At 58.8% G+C, this 16712-nt stretch overlaps 1 protein-coding gene across 1 annotated transcript; it reads right to left on the bottom strand.

Moving 5' to 3' along the window:
• Positions 1 to 14435: 14435 nt before the first annotated feature.
• LOC122121139 (keratin-associated protein 16-1-like) lies at positions 14436 to 15551 on the bottom strand. The gene has a single exon (XM_042695308.1). The coding sequence runs from the start codon at positions 15549 to 15551 to the stop codon at positions 14436 to 14438; it is 1116 nt and encodes a 371-aa protein (XP_042551242.1).
• Between the last annotated feature and the right edge of the window lie 1161 nt (positions 15552 to 16712).

Here is a 16712-nt window from a genome sequence, read left to right as displayed (position 1 = left end):
AAGTGGTAGAGCGCCAGCCTTGAGCAAAAATGCTCAGGAACAGGTCCCAGGCCCCAAGCTTAAGCCCCAGGATTAAAAGAAAAAAAAGTACTTGTCAAAAACTGTGTGCATCACTTTTAAGGACAATTTGCTTTCAAATGACCCCATGATAGGAGAGCTCTGAAGGAGCTGGGGCCGGCCACCACTCTGGTCCTGGACCCAGGTCCACTACCCCGCCCCCCCCCCCGCTCCCCCCCCCCCCCCCGCTTTGGCTCTAGGTCAGCAGAGGGAGCAGCACAGGGAGCCGAGGCGTGGATGGCCTTCAGCCCGGGCGTGCCCGTCGGGGCCGCTTCCTCACAGGAAGACCCGTCCTGGGAACTGCTGAGCCAAAACTCACAGCAGAAAGTGGGTCACAGGGTGACCACACTGAGTCATGCCGCGGGGAGCGGCCAGCCCTGCGGCCCAGTCCTGCGGGAACGTCCTTCCCGTGGAAAGTCGAGTCTGACTCAGTGAGCAGGCAGACAGCCCGGACACAGCCCAGCTACATGGAGTGGCCGTTACCAGTCTTTATGAGTCATCGCTGGGCCCCTCGGGGCAGCTCACAGTGGGGAGCAGGCCGCAGAGGCAGGCCCCAGGCTCCAGAAGGACCCGCTCCAGGCCCCACGCGGGTGGGAGGGGCAGTCAGGAATTTCACTTGGGATAGAGCAGGAGAGGGAGCTGAAAGCCGGCCCAGGCGGGCAGAAAACCGTCAGCTCAGTGGTGTCTTATCCCCAGGCAGGACTGCTGTGTGATCAGGTAACAGCCTCACGCCTGCAGGGAACACCAGATCCACACAACAGCCCCACACCTGCCCCACGCCTGCAGGGAACACCAGATCCACACAACAACAGCCCCACACCTGCAGGGAACACCAGATCCTCACAACAGCCCCACGCCTGCAGGGAACACTAGATCCTCACAACAACAGCCCCACACCTGCAGGGAACACCAGATCCACAAAACAACAGCCCCACACCTGCAGGGAACACCAGATCCTCACAACAGCCCCACGCCTGCAGGGAACACCAGATCCTCACAACAGCCCCACACCTGCAGGGAACACCAGATCCTCACAACAGCCCCACACCTGCAGGGAACACCAGATCCACACAACAACAGCCCCACGCCTGCAGGGAACACCAGATCCACACAACAACAGCCCCACGCCTGCAGGGAACACCAGATCCACACAACAACAGCCCCACACCTGCAGGGAACACCAGATCCTCACAACAACAGCCCCACACCTGCAGGGAACACCAGATCCACAAAACAACAGCCCCACACCTGCAGGGAACACCAGATCCTCACAACAGCCCCACACCTGCAGGGAACACTAGATCCACACAACAGCCCCACACCTGCAGGGAACACCAGATCCACACAACAACAGCCCCACACCTGCAGGGAACACCAGATCCACAAAACAACAGCCCCACACCTGCAGGGAACACCAGATCCACACAACAGCCCCACACCTGCAGGGAACACCAGATCCACACAACAGCCCCACGCCTGCAGGGAACACCAGATCCACACAACAACAGCCCCACACCTGCAGGGAACACCAGATCCTCACAACAACAGCCCCACACCTGCAGGGAACACCAGATCCACAAAACAACAGCCCCACGCCTGCAGGGAACACCAGATCCTCACAACAGCCCCACACCTGCAGGGAACACCAGATCCTCACAACAGCCCCACACCTGCAGGGAACACCAGATCCACAAAACAACAGCCCCACGCCTGCAGGGAACACCAGATCCTCACAACAGCCCCACACCTGCAGGGAACACCAGATCCTCACAACAGCCCCACACCTGCAGGGAACACCAGATCCACACAACAACAGCCCCACGCCTGCAGGGAACACTAGATCCACACAACAACAGCCCCACACCTGCAGGGAACACCAGATCCACAAAACAACAGCCCCACACCTGCAGGGAACACTAGATCCACACAACAGCCCCACACCTGCAGGGAACACCAGATCCACACAACAGCCCCACACCTGCAGGGAACACTAGATCCACACAACAGCCCCACACCTGCAGGGAACACCAGATCCACACAACAACAGCCCCACGCCTGCAGGGAACACTAGATCCACACAACAACAGCCCCACACCTGCAGGGAACACCAGATCCACACAACAACAGCCCCACGCCTGCAGGGAACACCAGATCCTCACAACAACAGCCCCACACCTGCAGGGAACACCAGATCCACACAACAGCCCCACGCCTGCAGGGAACACTAGATCCACAAAACAGCCCCACACCTGCAGGGAACACCAGATCCACACAACAACAGCCCCACACCTGCAGGGAACACCAGATCCACACAACAGCCCCACACCTGCAGGGAACACTAGATCCACACAACAACAGCCCCACGCCTGCAGGGAACACCAGATCCACAAAACAACAGCCCCACACCTGCAGGGAACACCAGATCCACACAACAGCCCCACACCTGCAGGGAACACCAGATCCACACAACAACAGCCCCACACCTGCAGGGAACACTAGATCCTCACAACAGCCCCACGCCTGCAGGGAACACCAGATCCTCACAACAGCCCCACACCTGCAGGGAACACTAGATCCTCACAACAACAGCCCCACGCCTGCAGGGAACACCAGATCCACACAACAACAGCCCCACACCTGCAGGGAACACCAGATCCACACAACAGCCCCACACCTGCAGGGAACACTAGATCCACACAACAACAGCCCCACACCTGCAGGGAACACTAGATCCTCACAACAGCCCCACGCCTGCAGGGAACACCAGATCCACACAACAACAGCCCCACACCTGCAGGGAACACTAGATCCTCACAACAGCCCCACGCCTGCAGGGAACACCAGATCCACACAACAACAGCCCCACGCCTGCAGGGAACACCAGATCCTCACAACAGCCCCACGCCTGCCCCACGCCTGCAGGGAACACCAGATCCTCACAACAGCCCCACACCTGCCCCACACCTGCAGGGAACACCAGATCCTCACAACAGCCCCACACCTGCAGGGAACACCAGATCCTCACAACAGCCCCACACCTGCAGGGAACACCAGATCCTCACAACAGCCCCACGCCTGCAGGGAACACCAGATCCTCACAACAGCCCCACGCCTGCAGGGAACACCAGATCCACAAAACAACAGCCCCACACCTGCAGGGAACACCAGATCCTCACAACAGCCCCACACCTGCAGGGAACACCAGATCCACACAACAGCCCCACACCTGCAGGGAACACTAGATCCTCACAACAACAGCCCCACACCTGCAGGGAACACCAGATCCACACAACAGCCCCACACCTGCAGGGAACACCAGATCCACACAACAACAGCCCCACACCTGCAGGGAACACTAGATCCTCACAACAGCCCCACGCCTGCAGGGAACACTAGATCCTCACAACAACAGCCCCACGCCTGCAGGGAACACCAGATCCACACAACAACAGCCCCACACCTGCAGGGAACACCAGATCCACACAACAGCCCCACACCTGCAGGGAACACCAGATCCACACAACAGCCCCACACCTGCAGGGAACACTAGATCCTCACAACAGCCCCACACCTGCAGGGAACACTAGATCCACACAACAACAGCCCCACACCTGCAGGGAACACTAGATCCTCACAACAGCCCCACGCCTGCAGGGAACACCAGATCCTCACAACAGCCCCACACCTGCAGGGAACACCAGATCCTCACAACAGCCCCACACCTGCAGGGAACACCAGATCCACACAACAACAGCCCCACGCCTGCAGGGAACACCAGATCCTCACAACAGCCCCACGCCTGCCCCACGCCTGCAGGGAACACCAGATCCTCACACAACAGCCCCACACCTGCAGGGAACACCAGATCCTCACAACAGCCCCACACCTGCAGGGAACACCAGATCCTCACAACAGCCCCACACCTGCAGGGAACACCAGATCCACACAACAACAGCCCCACGCCTGCAGGGAACACCAGATCCTCACAACAGCCCCACGCCTGCCCCACGCCTGCAGGGAACACTAGATCCACACAACAACAGCCCCACACCTGCAGGGAACACCAGATCCACACAACAGCCCCACACCTGCAGGGAACACCAGATCCACACAACAGCCCCACGCCTGCAGGGAACACTAGATCCACAAAACAGCCCCACACCTGCAGGGAACACCAGATCCACACAACAGCCCCACACCTGCAGGGAACACTAGATCCTCACAACAACAGCCCCACACCTGCAGGGAACACCAGATCCACACAACAGCCCCACACCTGCAGGGAACACTAGATCCTCACAACAACAGCCCCACACCTGCAGGGAACACCAGATCCACACAACAGCCCCACACCTGCAGGGAACACCAGATCCACACAACAACAGCCCCACACCTGCCCCACACCTGCAGGGAACACCAGATCCACACAACAACAGCCCCACGCCTGCAGGGAACACCAGATCCACACAACAACAGCCCCACGCCTGCAGGGAACACCAGATCCTCACAACAGCCCCACACCTGCCCCACACCTGCAGGGAACACCAGATCCTCACACAACAGCCCCACACCTGCCCCACACCTGCAGGGAACACCAGATCCACAAAACAACAGCCCCACGCCTGCAGGGAACACCAGATCTTCACAACAGCCCCACACCTGCAGGGAACACCAGATCCACACAACAGCCCCACACCTGCCCCACACCTGCAGGGAACACCAGATCCACACACAACAGCCCCACGCCTGCAGGGAACACCAGATCCTCACAACAGCCCCACACCTGCAGGGAACACCAGATCCTCACAATCGCAGGCATTACACACACCTTGACCACGTGCACTCCTTGGAACAACCCCACGTGCACTGCGTCCTTGCACACACAGTACTGCAGGCCCCTCACACCAGCCCCGTGTGCGCTGCGTCCTCGCACACACAGTACTGCGTGCCCTCACACCAGCCCCGCGTGCACTGCGTCCTTGCACACACAGTACTGCGTGCCCCTCACACCAGCCCCGTGTGCGCTGCGTCCTCGCACACACAGTACTGCGTGCCCTCACACCAGCCCCGCGTGCACTGCATCCTTGCACACACAGTACTGCGTGCCCCTCACACCAACACCGCGTGCACTGCGTCCTCGCACACACAGTACTGCGTGCCCCTCACACCAGCCCCGCGTGCAGTGCGTCCTCGCACACACAGTACTGCCTGTCCTCACACCAGCCCCGCGTGCAGTGCATCCTCGCACACACAGTACTGTGTGCCCCTCACACCAGCCCCACGTGCACTGCATCCTTGCACATACAGTACTGCATGCCCTCACACCAGCCCCGCGTGCAGTGCGTCCTCGCACACACAGTACTGCCTGCCCTCACACCAGCCCCGCGTGCAGTGCGTCCTCGCACACACAGTACTGTGTGCCCCTCACACCAGCCCCGCATGCACTGCATCCTTGCACATACAGTACTGCGTGCCCTCACACCAGCCCCGCGTGCACTGCATCCTCGCACACACAGTACTGCGTGCCCCTCACACCAGCCCCGCGTGCGCTGCGTCCTCGCACACACAGTACTGTGTGCCCCTCACACCAGCCCCGCGTGCGCTGCGTACTTGCACACACAGTACTGCGTGCCCCTCACACCAGCCCCGCGTGCACTGCGTCCTCGCACACACAGTACTGCGTGCCCCTCACACCAGCCCCGCGTGCGCTGCGTCCTCGCACACACAGTACTGTGTGCCCCTCACACCAGCCCCGCGTGCGCTGCGTACTTGCACACACAGTACTGCGTGCCCCTCACACCAGCCCCGCGTGCACTGCGTCCTCGCACACACAGTACTGCGTGCCCCTCACACCAACACCGCGTGCACTGCGTCCTCGCACACACAGTACTGCGTGCCCCGTACACTGTGTGCTCGCACACACAGTACTGTGTGTGCCTCTCACGCTTACTCGAGGGTCACTGCTTCACATACATCCACATCCACACCTATGCCTGCACGCCCTTCCCTGGCCTGGCTTTCACTTCCCTACCATAGCCCAAGTCTCACCTCCCCCCCCCCCCCGGCTGTCCAGCCCCTCTCCCGGCCCTGTACAATGCCCGTCAATGCCCGTTCCACTGCTAGGAGCCCATCTTACACTTCGTCAATGGAAATTCTCTAAGTCCTGGCTATACAATGCCCTTCATGAGCTTGGGTCTGGCAGTCCAGTGGGTGCTTTATCTGAGCAAAGGGCAAAGCCTGGCGGGGAGGGCTGGGACGTGTCCGCGGGGGTGGGGTGAGGGGAGATGGAGAGTCTGGGCTGATGGCTCCATGCTGAGTGTCCTATCGTCCGGCCAGAACGTGTCCAGGGCCAGTGCCTGGATCAGACATGGCAGCCCACTGTCGCATCTGCTTGCTTCCCTCGTGATCACATCCAGCGGCTCTCACAGGCTGGCTAGGACCACGCTACTCACAAGCCCAACACCCTGGCTGCTGCCCTGGAAGAGGTGGGTGAAGAACATGCCACCCATGAACACCACTACTCAGCCACAGAAGCGCACGAAGCAGCAGCATGTGCTGCTGCAAAAAAGAACCTGGAAAGCTATGCTCCGTGGAAGATTTCAGACACAGAAACTGACTGTGGGTCTGACTCATCCGGGCAGACCCAGGAGCACTGAGGCTGGCTTCAGGATCTTCACAGATTCAGGGCTCCGGAGGGGAGATACAGGTTCTGGCACAGGTGAAGGTGGCCGAGTGTAACGCCGCAAGTGAACCTAGTGCATGGAATTGTGCGGGTTTTCCCCAGGGCAGCCGTGTGGAGGGACCTGGCCGCCCGAGGCATAGCAGTAGAGATGGACAGTTGGGCCCTAGGTGTCCTCCAGGCTCCTGTGCCCAGCAGTGGTCCCCGTGCAGCAGTCCCGTGGGGCCTGCAGGGCGTGGCTGCCCCAGGCTGGGGGACACTGGGGTGGGGCCTGCAGGGCGTGGCTGCCCCAGGCTGGGGGACACTGGGGTGGGGCCTGCAGGGGGTGGCTCCCAAGCTGGGGGACATTGGGGTGGGGCCTGCAGGGCGTGGCTCCCAGGCTGGGGGACACTGGGGTGGGGCCTGCAGGGCGTGGCTGCCCCCAGGGTGGGGGACACTGGGGTGGGGCCTGAGGGCGTGGCTCCCAGGGTGGGGGACACTGGGGTGGGGCCTGCAGAGCGTGGCTCCCAGGCTGGGGGACACTGGGGTGGGGCCTGCAGGGCGTGGCTGCCCCAGGCTGGGGGACACTGGGGTGGGGCCTGCAGGGGGTGGCTCCCAAGCTGGGGGACATTGGGGTGGGGCCTGCAGGGCATGGCTGCCCCCAGGGTGGGGGACACTGGGGTGGGGCCTGAGGGCGTGGCTCCCAGGGTGGGGGACACTGGGGTGGGGCCTGCAGGGCGTGGCTGCCCCAGGCTGGGGGACATTGGTGTGGGGCCTGCAGGGCGTGGCTGCCCCCAGGGTGGGGGACACTGGGGTGGGGCCTGCAGAGCGTGGCTCCCAGGCTGGGGGACACTGGGGTGGGGCCTGAGGGCGTGGGATCTGCCGGCTCTGTGAGTTAGGGGCCTGCTCTGCACTGCTGGTGGCGGGTGCTCCCTCCTGCCCGGACCAGGCAGCTTCACTCCTCAGCTCCACGCCTCGCGCTCTGCTCTGCCCTGGCAGAGGTGGCAGCCATGGAGCTGAGGCACCAGCGACTGGAACCAAGACCCAAAACAAACCCAGTTTAAGTTGATTCTCTCGGGTATTCTGTCACAGTAACAGAAAGCTGACTAACAGTTGGCAAGAGCCGCAGCAGTGCCTTCCCTGCGGCCGGTGAGACACAGGGGCCTCGCTCTTTTCCACCCAGACCTGCACCAGCACCTCCCTGCCCTGCCCCGCAGAAAGGCTGAGTTGGGCCCTGGCACCGTGGCGTCTGGCTCTGGGCCTGGTCTTTACGTGGCGTGTCCAGCCTCCACTTCCTGAGTTGAATGTGCTAACATCACCCCTCCCTCCTATTCATAACCAAGTGGGGCCGCCCGTGTCTCTCTGGTTTTATTGAATCCATTCCTGACCTGATGCTAACAATCACCCCAGTGTGCCCCAACCTTGCGGGGCCGTTCCGGGGTGGAGCAGCCGACCTCCCTCCTGCCCCTGGTGTCTGAGTGTGCGTGGGGGCGTGAGGGCTGGGGAACAGGGTGCCCGTCTTGGGGCCAGCTAGGGCTCCTCCTCACTCCCAGGCACACAGACACTTTTGAAGTCCATTTGGATGTTGGTGGAGACTTCATTTTTTATTTTTCCTTCTTGTTTCTCTGGAAACACCAAAAACAAACACACACCACCGTGTCACCTGGTTCCCAGCTGTTTTCCCAGCAGGAAAGACACGGATGCCAGAAATCCAAGTAGACACTCCTTAGCTCCTTCCCGCCCCCGCCCCCGCCCCCAGACCTGAGGCTGGGGAGGGAGAAACAGACAGAGGAAAAGCACCTCATGTTTTGTCCCTGGAAATTACAGAATGAGAAACAGGGTGCCTGTTGTCCAGCCTTCTTCGCACCGAAAGATTAGGAAACACGAGTGAAGAGAAAGCCACATGGTGAATTAGTGGCCAAACCAGGAAGAGAGGCTTTGACCCTGCGTCCCCAACCCCCACACACACTCGAGGTCCCCGGGGTGAACATACCCAGCCCCTGACACACTCGAGGTCCCCGGGGCAAAGGCACCAGCCCCTGACACACTCGAGGTCCCCGGGGTGAAGATACCCAGCCCCTGACACACTCGAGGTCCCCGGGGTGAAGGCACCAGCCTCTTACACACGTGTTGCCCTCTGGAAAGCTGGCCCCATCACAGGCCCCGGGACCGGCCGCTTTACCAATGTTGTTTCTGTCACTTGTTCTGTTTGTTCTAAACAAAGAATGTCCTGTTCTACCCAGCTTCAGATGGCAAATATGTATCCTCATCACACTGGCCTACCCAGACACCGTGCATGGGTGTTCCAGTGGTCCGGCCAGCCCTCCGGTGGGCACGGCCCCGTGTGGCCCTGGGGTGGGGGCCGAGCCGGAGCTGGGGTCCCGGAGCTGGGAGACGGGGCAGCACGTGCTGTGCCGTGGGCGGGTGGGGTCCTTCGCTCCCCTCCGTGCCTTTCACCAGTGAGGATGCGTGCTGGTTTGGCCTGCCAGACAGGGTTTCGAGGGCAGGCTCTCTCAGGCCCCACCACAGGGAGCAAAACATGAAGCTCATGGAGGGAGACCTGCGTCCTCCGGGGCCCTGGTCCTGTGGCCATGGTTCCTGGCGCCCAGTGGGGCCTTGCCAGCTTCTTTGTCCCTGCACTTTGGCCTCTGATGGACGAAGAGAGCAAAACACTAGAATTGTCTTAGTTTTCTACATAATCTTTTCCCAATGAGTGCTACTGTATATGTAATGAGAGCATACAAAATTAACTGGCACTGTTTTGCAGGGTTCAGTAACATTTGGGGAAAGAATTTCAGGCAAAATAATCATTTGAAAAGCAGTTTCTAATGCTCCCATCCCAAAATCCTTTCAGAAGTCATCTGGGCTAGAAATTCCCCACCCTCTCTAAAAATGTGCACGGGCCAAGAGCCAGAGAGCTGGGCCCGGGCCAGGAGCCTCACAGCCTTTGTGTGAGCAACAGTCCAAGCGCAGGCAGCTGAGGGCCATCTGGCCCCTCCGGGCTTCTGCTTCTGCTCACGGCTGATGGCATCTGGGACACCACAGCCTGGAGATCCCAACACTTCTGGACCGGTGGCCCGGGCTGGCAGCTCCGGTTCCATCCGGCCGCGCAGAGCCCCCACGCTGCCCCTGTTCTGCGCTCGGGGCCTGAGGCTGAGCACTTCGGCTCAGGCTGGGTCTCCCTCCTTCACCCAGCTGTGAAGGAGTGTGCACAGGAGCACCCCGAGGTCCACACAGGACCCACTTCAATTCCAGCCCAGCGCAGGCAACAAGCCACTTGGACAGAGATCACCTTCAAAACGCTGGATAAGGAAAATTGCTGCACTGAATTTTCTTTTTATTTTTTATTTTTTTTTTTTTTTATTTTTGGGTCCGGTCGTGGGGCCTGAACTCTGGGCCTGGGCGCTGTCCCTCAGCTCTTCAGCTCAAGGCTAGCGCTCTACCACTTGAGCCACAGCGCCACTTCCGGCTTTTTGCTTTTTGCTTATGTGGTGCTGAGGAATCGAACCCAGGGCCTCATGCATGCAAGGCAAGCGCTCTACCACTGAGCCACCTTCCCAGCCCAGAATTTTCTTAAATGCTACTGCTCCACAAAAAGAGATGGGGTGGCCAGGTACCAGTGGCTCACGCCTGTCATCCTAGCTACTCAGGAGGCTGAGATCTGAGGATCGAGGTTCAAAGCCAGCCCGGGCAGGAAATTCCATGAGACTCTTATCTCAATGAACCACCAGAAAACCGGAAGTGGTGCTGTGGCTCAATTGGTAGAGTGCTCGCCTTGAGCTGAAGCGCTCACAGACAGCACCCAGGCCCAGAGTTCAAGAGACAGGGCATTAAATCCGTCCTCCAGGGACAGAAGCCAAGATGGGATAAGCCATTCCGGAGATGCTTTGAGAAGTGAGAGAGGGAGGAGTGGACGGAGGGAGAGAGAACAGGGGCTCTGGAGCAAGCATGTGTGGGGAAAGGCTTGGACAGACTCACCGCAGGTGCCTGGGCCCTGTCACGCCTCCACGGGCCCGGGCTCCCACACCAGAGTGGGCCTGGCTCAGTCCTGAAGTGCCTGGCCTGCCAGGGGCTTGCGTGCCATTGCTGGGCTGGGGTCTGCACCAGCTCTGGTCCAGCGCGGGTCCGGGGCACAACCCCTCCATGACCCCAGAGGAGCCTGGGGTCCTGCAGGGAACAGTGGGTGGGGCTCTGGGGGGACAGAGTTGACGGGGTTCTGGGAGCACAGTGGACAGGGTTTGGGGACACAGTGGACAGGGTTTGGGGACACAGTGGACAGGGTTTGGGGCACAGTGGACAGGGTTTGGGGACAGAGTTGGTGGGGATTGGGGACACAGTGGACAGGGTTTGGGGACACAGTGGACAGGGTTTGGGGCACAGTGGACAGGGTTTGGGGCACAGTGGACAGGGTTTGGGGACACAGTGGACAGGGTTTGGGGACACAGTGGACAGGGTTTGGGGACAGAGTTGGTGGGGATTGGGGACACAGTGGAAAGGGTTTGGGGACAGAGTGGACAGGGTTTGGGGCACAGTGGACAGGGTTTGGGGACACAGTGGACAGGGTTTGGGGACAGAGTTGGTGGGGATTGGGGACACAGTGGAAAGGGTTTGGGGACAGAGTGGACAGGGTTTGGGGCACAGTGGACAGGGTTTGGGGACACAGTGGACAGGGTTTGGGGACAGAGTTGGTGGGGATTGGGGACACAGTGGAAAGGGTTTGGGGACAGAGTGGACAGGGTTTGGGGCACAGTGGACAGGGTTTGGGGACACAGTGGACAGGGTTTGGGGACACAATAGACAGCATTTGGGACACAGTGGACAGGGTTTGGGCACACAATAGTGGACAGGGTTTGAGGACACAGTTGACAGGGTTTAGGGACAGTGGACAGGGTTTGGGACACAGTAGTGGACAGGGTTTGGGAACACAGTAGTGGACAGGATTTAGGGACACAGTGGACAGGGTTTGGGGACACAGTGAACAGGGTTTGGGGCACAGTGGACAGGGTTTGAGGACACAGTGGACAGGGTTTGGGACACAGTAGACAGGGCTTGGGGACACAGTAGTGGACAGGGTTTGAGGACACAGTAGTGGACAGGGTTTGGGGACACAGTGAACAGGGTTTGGGGCACAGTGGACAGGGTTTGGGGACACAGTAGTGGACAGGGTTTGGGACACAGTAGACAGGGTTTGGGGACACAGTAGTGGACAGGGTTTGGGGACACAGTGAACAGGGTTTGGGGCCACAGTGAACAGGGTTTGGGGCACAGTGGACAGGGTTTGGGGACACAGTGGTGGAAAGGGTTTGGGACACAATGGACAGGGTTTGGGGCACAGTGGACAGGGTTTGGGACACAGTGGACAGGGTTTAGGGACACAGTAGTGGACAGGGTTTGGGGACACAGTGGACAGGGTTTGGGCACAGAGTGGACAGGGTTTGGGGCACAGTGGACAGGGTTTGGGGACAGAGTGGACAGGGTTTGGGGCACAGTGGTCAGGGTTTGGGGACAGAGTGGACAAGGTTTGGGGACACAGTGGTCAGGATTTGGGCCACAGTGGACAGGGTTTGGGGACAGAGTGGACAGGGTTTGGGGTACAGTCAACAGGGTTTGGGGACCCAGTGGACAGGGTTTGGGGCACTGTGGACAGGGTTTGGGGACACAATGGACAGCGTTTGGGGACAGAGTGGACAGGGTTTGGGGCACAGTGGACATGGTTTGGGGCACAGTGGACAGGGTTTGCGGACACAGTGGTCAGGGTTTGGGGCACAGTGGACAGGGTTTGGGGCACAGTGGACAGGGTTTGGGGTACAGTGGACAGGGTTTGGGGACACAGTGGACAGGGTTTGGGGCATAGTGGACAGGGTTTGGGGACACAATAGACAGCATTTGGGGCACAGTGGACAGGGTTTGGGGACACAGTGGACAGGGTTTGGGGCACAGTGGACAGGGTTTGGGGACACAGTGGACAGGGTTTGGGGCACAGTGGACAGGGTTTGGGGACACAGTGGACAGGGTTTGGGGCACAGTGGACAGGGTTTGGGGACACAGTGGACAGGGTTTGGGGCACAGTGGACAGGGTTTGGGGCACAGTGGACAGGGTTTGGGGTACAGTGGACAGGGTTTGGGGACACAGTGGACAGGGTTTGGAGCATAGTGGACAGGGTTTGGGGACACAATAGACAGCATTTGGGGCACAGTGGACAGGGTTTGGGGACACAGTGGACAGGGTTTGGGGCACAGTGGACAGGGTTTGGGGACACAGTGGACAGGGTTTGGGGCACAGTGGACAGGGTTTGGGGACACAGTGGACAGGGTTTGGGGCACAGTGGACAGGGTTTGGGGCACAGTGGACAGGGTTTGGGGGCACAGTGGACAGGGTTTGGGGACACTGGTGGACAGGGTTTGGGGACACTGGTGGACAGGGTTTGGGGACACTGGTGGACAGGGTTTGGGGACACTATAGTGGACAGGGTTTGGGGACACAGTATTGGACAGGGTTTGGGGACACTGGTGGACAGGACTTGGGGCACACCCACTCAGGCCTGTCCAATAGTCATCAGTCAGGCTCATGGCTCCAAGCTAACCCTGGCGCCAAGCCTGTGACTCAGAAGAAGCCGTGTGCTGCCACCCACACGCTCAGGCACGTCCTGCTCCCTCCTTGGGGCTTCTAAGAAGGGGGGCTAGCTTCCTGTGCACCCTGGCTTGGCCTGACTGACATGTGTCAGCTGATCTCATCTGCTGGGATGTTCTAGAAAGCTCTGTTCCCACACACATCAAGGCTCAGCCCAGCCAACAGCACTTGACTACATACTTATAGATACACACATGTAAGTTTCGTGCCTGTACAAACACATGAAGGCAGGCATGTGCACAAATGCATTCAACATATGCATGTATGTGCTGTACCCTTATAGCATGCACATATAAACACATGCAGGCAGGCACATACATGAATGTGTGCATATACATGCATGTGTGAGTGCAAATATATACATGTGCTGCATATGTGTACATGTACACACATGGGTGAGTGACTGCATCATACATCTATATATATGTGCATTTGCCTGCATGTAATTGCACACATGTATGCAGTGTACATGTGGACACCAATATATGCAACTACATGTGTGCATTTGTGTGCAGATGAGTGTTCAATACATTCGTGCATGGGTACACATGCACAGACATGATTGTTGTGTTACATGTGCAGAGACTACAATCCACTTTTACACACCACACACATTACAGGGCTATTCCTTATGGCTGCCTAGGACAGCTGTGAACTAGAACACAGGACTCCAGGGCTGTGAGGTAACCCCAGGACTCCCAACATCCTGTCCGTAGCCTTCCTGCAGTCTGCCATGAGGAAGCACAGCAGATGACAACGGTGTGCAGGGTGCTCTCCCCTGCTGGAGCAGTCTCTGGTCAGGGGAGGGTGGGGATGCAGGGAAAACACACGCTGCAGTCACCTCCAAGGAGACACACACCTCTCCCAGCTGTCCAGCGGCACGCCCCTCACCCCTTCCCCATGCCCCCTGCTCCAGCTGTCCAGTAGTATGCCCCTCGCCCCTTCCCCATCTCCCCTGATGGATGTTTCAGACACAGCCTCTTCCCAACTGAGGAAACACAGCAGTTTCTTTTGGAACCAGGAAGCTAGCAGTGACTGTCAAGAAGATGTCAGCTGCCAAGTCTCAGGTGAGCACATAACCTCAGGGCACTAAACCCACAGAGCAGAGGCGGTGAGAAGTCTGTGAGGAGAAACAGCCTCAGGACCTGGAGGAGGCTCTTTTGGGGCACACTGGAGGACCTTTGGACACACTGGAGGACCTTTTGGCACACTGGAGGACCCTTGGGCACACTGGAGGACCTTTGGACACACTGGAGGACCTTTGGGCACACTAGAGGACCTTTGGTTATGCTGGAGGACCTTTGAGCAAGCTAGAGACCTTTGGGCACACTGGAGGACCTTTGGTAATGCTGGAGGACCTTTGGACACACTGGAGGACCTTTGGTCATGCTGGAGGACCTTTGGGCACACTGGAGGACCTTCGGACACACTGGAGGACCTTGGGGCACACTGGAGGACCTTTGGGCACACCGGAGCCCCTCTGGGCACACTGGAGGACCTTTTGGCACACTGGAGGACCCTTGGGCACACTGGAGGACCTTTGGACACACTGGAGGACCTTTGGGTACACTGGAGGACCTTTGGGTACACTGGAGGACCTTTGGGTACATTGGAGACCCTTTGGGCACACTGGAGGACCCTTTGGCACACTGGAGGACCCTTCGGCACACTGGAGGACCTTTGGGCACACTGGAGGACCTTTGGGTACACTGGAGGACCTTTGGGTACATTGGAGACCCTTTGGGCGCACTGGAGGACCCTTTGGCACACTGGAGGACCCTTCGGCACACTGGAGGACCCTTCGGCACACTGGAGGACCTTTGGACACACTGGAGGACCTTTGGGCACACTGGAGGACCTTTGGACACACTGGAGGACCTTTCTGCACACTGGAGGACCCTTGGGCACACTGGAGGACCTTTCTGCACACTGGAGGACCTTTGGGCACACTGGAGGACCTTTGGACACACTGGAGGACCCTTGGGCACACTGGAGGACCTTTGGGCACACTGGAGGACCCTCTAGCATACTGAAGGACTCTTTCGGCACACTGGAGACTCTTACAGCACACTGGTACCCTTGGAGGCAGCCTGGCTCTCTAATTGTAGCAGCAGTAGTTCCAGCTGTCAGCCGGGCCCAGAGCTGTGCTGACTGGGGCTGCCCCATGCTCAGAGGCTTCTCTGAGCTCACCTGGCTGATGTCCATGTCAGCCTATCCCACCTATACATCTGTGTCTTCTGGCCAGTCACAGGCCAGCTCTGTCCACATGGTCTCCTATCTCAGTAGCAGAAGACCCAAGCCTCCACCTCATTGGGTCCTCCTGATGTTTGATGCTTCCAACTCCTTAGCTAAGGGAACCACATGGGAACCCACATTGTTCATGCCAGGCCTACCCCAGGACTTCCTCCTCTCTAACCTCAATCACATCTGAACCATGCAAATGGCAAGGGTCAGACTGACTTCTGTCTGCCACAGGAGGGAGTGGGACTTGGTGGTGTTGGATGCCCTTGGAATTGGTGGTATTGGATGCCCAGGACAGTCAGGTTCCCTGGAGAGTGAGGTTGGTGAGAACCAGCAGAGACCATGGGGCGTCCCGGCCTCTCAGATAAAGTGCTAACCTGGGACAACAGATAGGTCATGTGCCAAGTTCCTTAGTTTCATCGTGGTCCAAAATCTGCACCCCCTGAGTTTGGTCAGAGAAGTCCTGCTGAGCAGAAAATGTGAGTGTCTGACCTCTGCTGCAGTCACTCATTGGAAACCCCAACTCCTTCCTGAATCATGTTCTGTGACTCACACACTGGGACTAGCCACCTTGGGACATGCTCTCTGAGTGACAAACAGGACTCACCAGCCCAAGCTCTGGAAATGGAGCTGAGCTGCAGTTTCCCAGAGCAGGGCAAAGGACAGATTGTGAAGCTTCTGCAGCCCTGCAGAGACCTGTCTTCAGTCCAGGGACAGGGATGGGCACTGAGGAAGGAGGAGGAAGGAAGCCCTGCCCTGGCTGTGCCCCCCCCCTCACTGTGGGGACCTCCCGTCTCTGCAGCTGACTCCTGCCATTCTGCCTGTCTCGGGTTTTCTGGGCTGTGACCACTGTTCAGCACCCTAGGACTCAAGGAGGCCCAAGGCAAAAAGCTGCACAAATGCCCTGACATCCAGGCAAAATAGGGCATCAGGTTAGAGACTGGACAGTCTGATAATCCCACATTCAAATGAAGGACTGTATCTGCACCAATCACAACAGAGTCACACTTATACCAATCAGCAGTCCCACATTCAAATGAAGGACTGTGTCTGCACCAATCACAGACCTTCTGCTGTGCCACCAGGGGATGGCTCCCCCTTGACCTGGGTGGAAATGGCTTTAAG

This window comes from Dipodomys spectabilis, unplaced genomic scaffold (genome assembly GCF_019054845.1).
Source record: "Dipodomys spectabilis isolate Male_0828 unplaced genomic scaffold, ASM1905484v1 ptg000184l, whole genome shotgun sequence".
NCBI classification, from domain to species: Eukaryota; Metazoa; Chordata; class Mammalia; order Rodentia; family Heteromyidae; genus Dipodomys; species Dipodomys spectabilis.
Note: the sequence above shows the minus strand (reverse complement) of the source record. Positions and strands in the feature narration are given on the sequence as shown.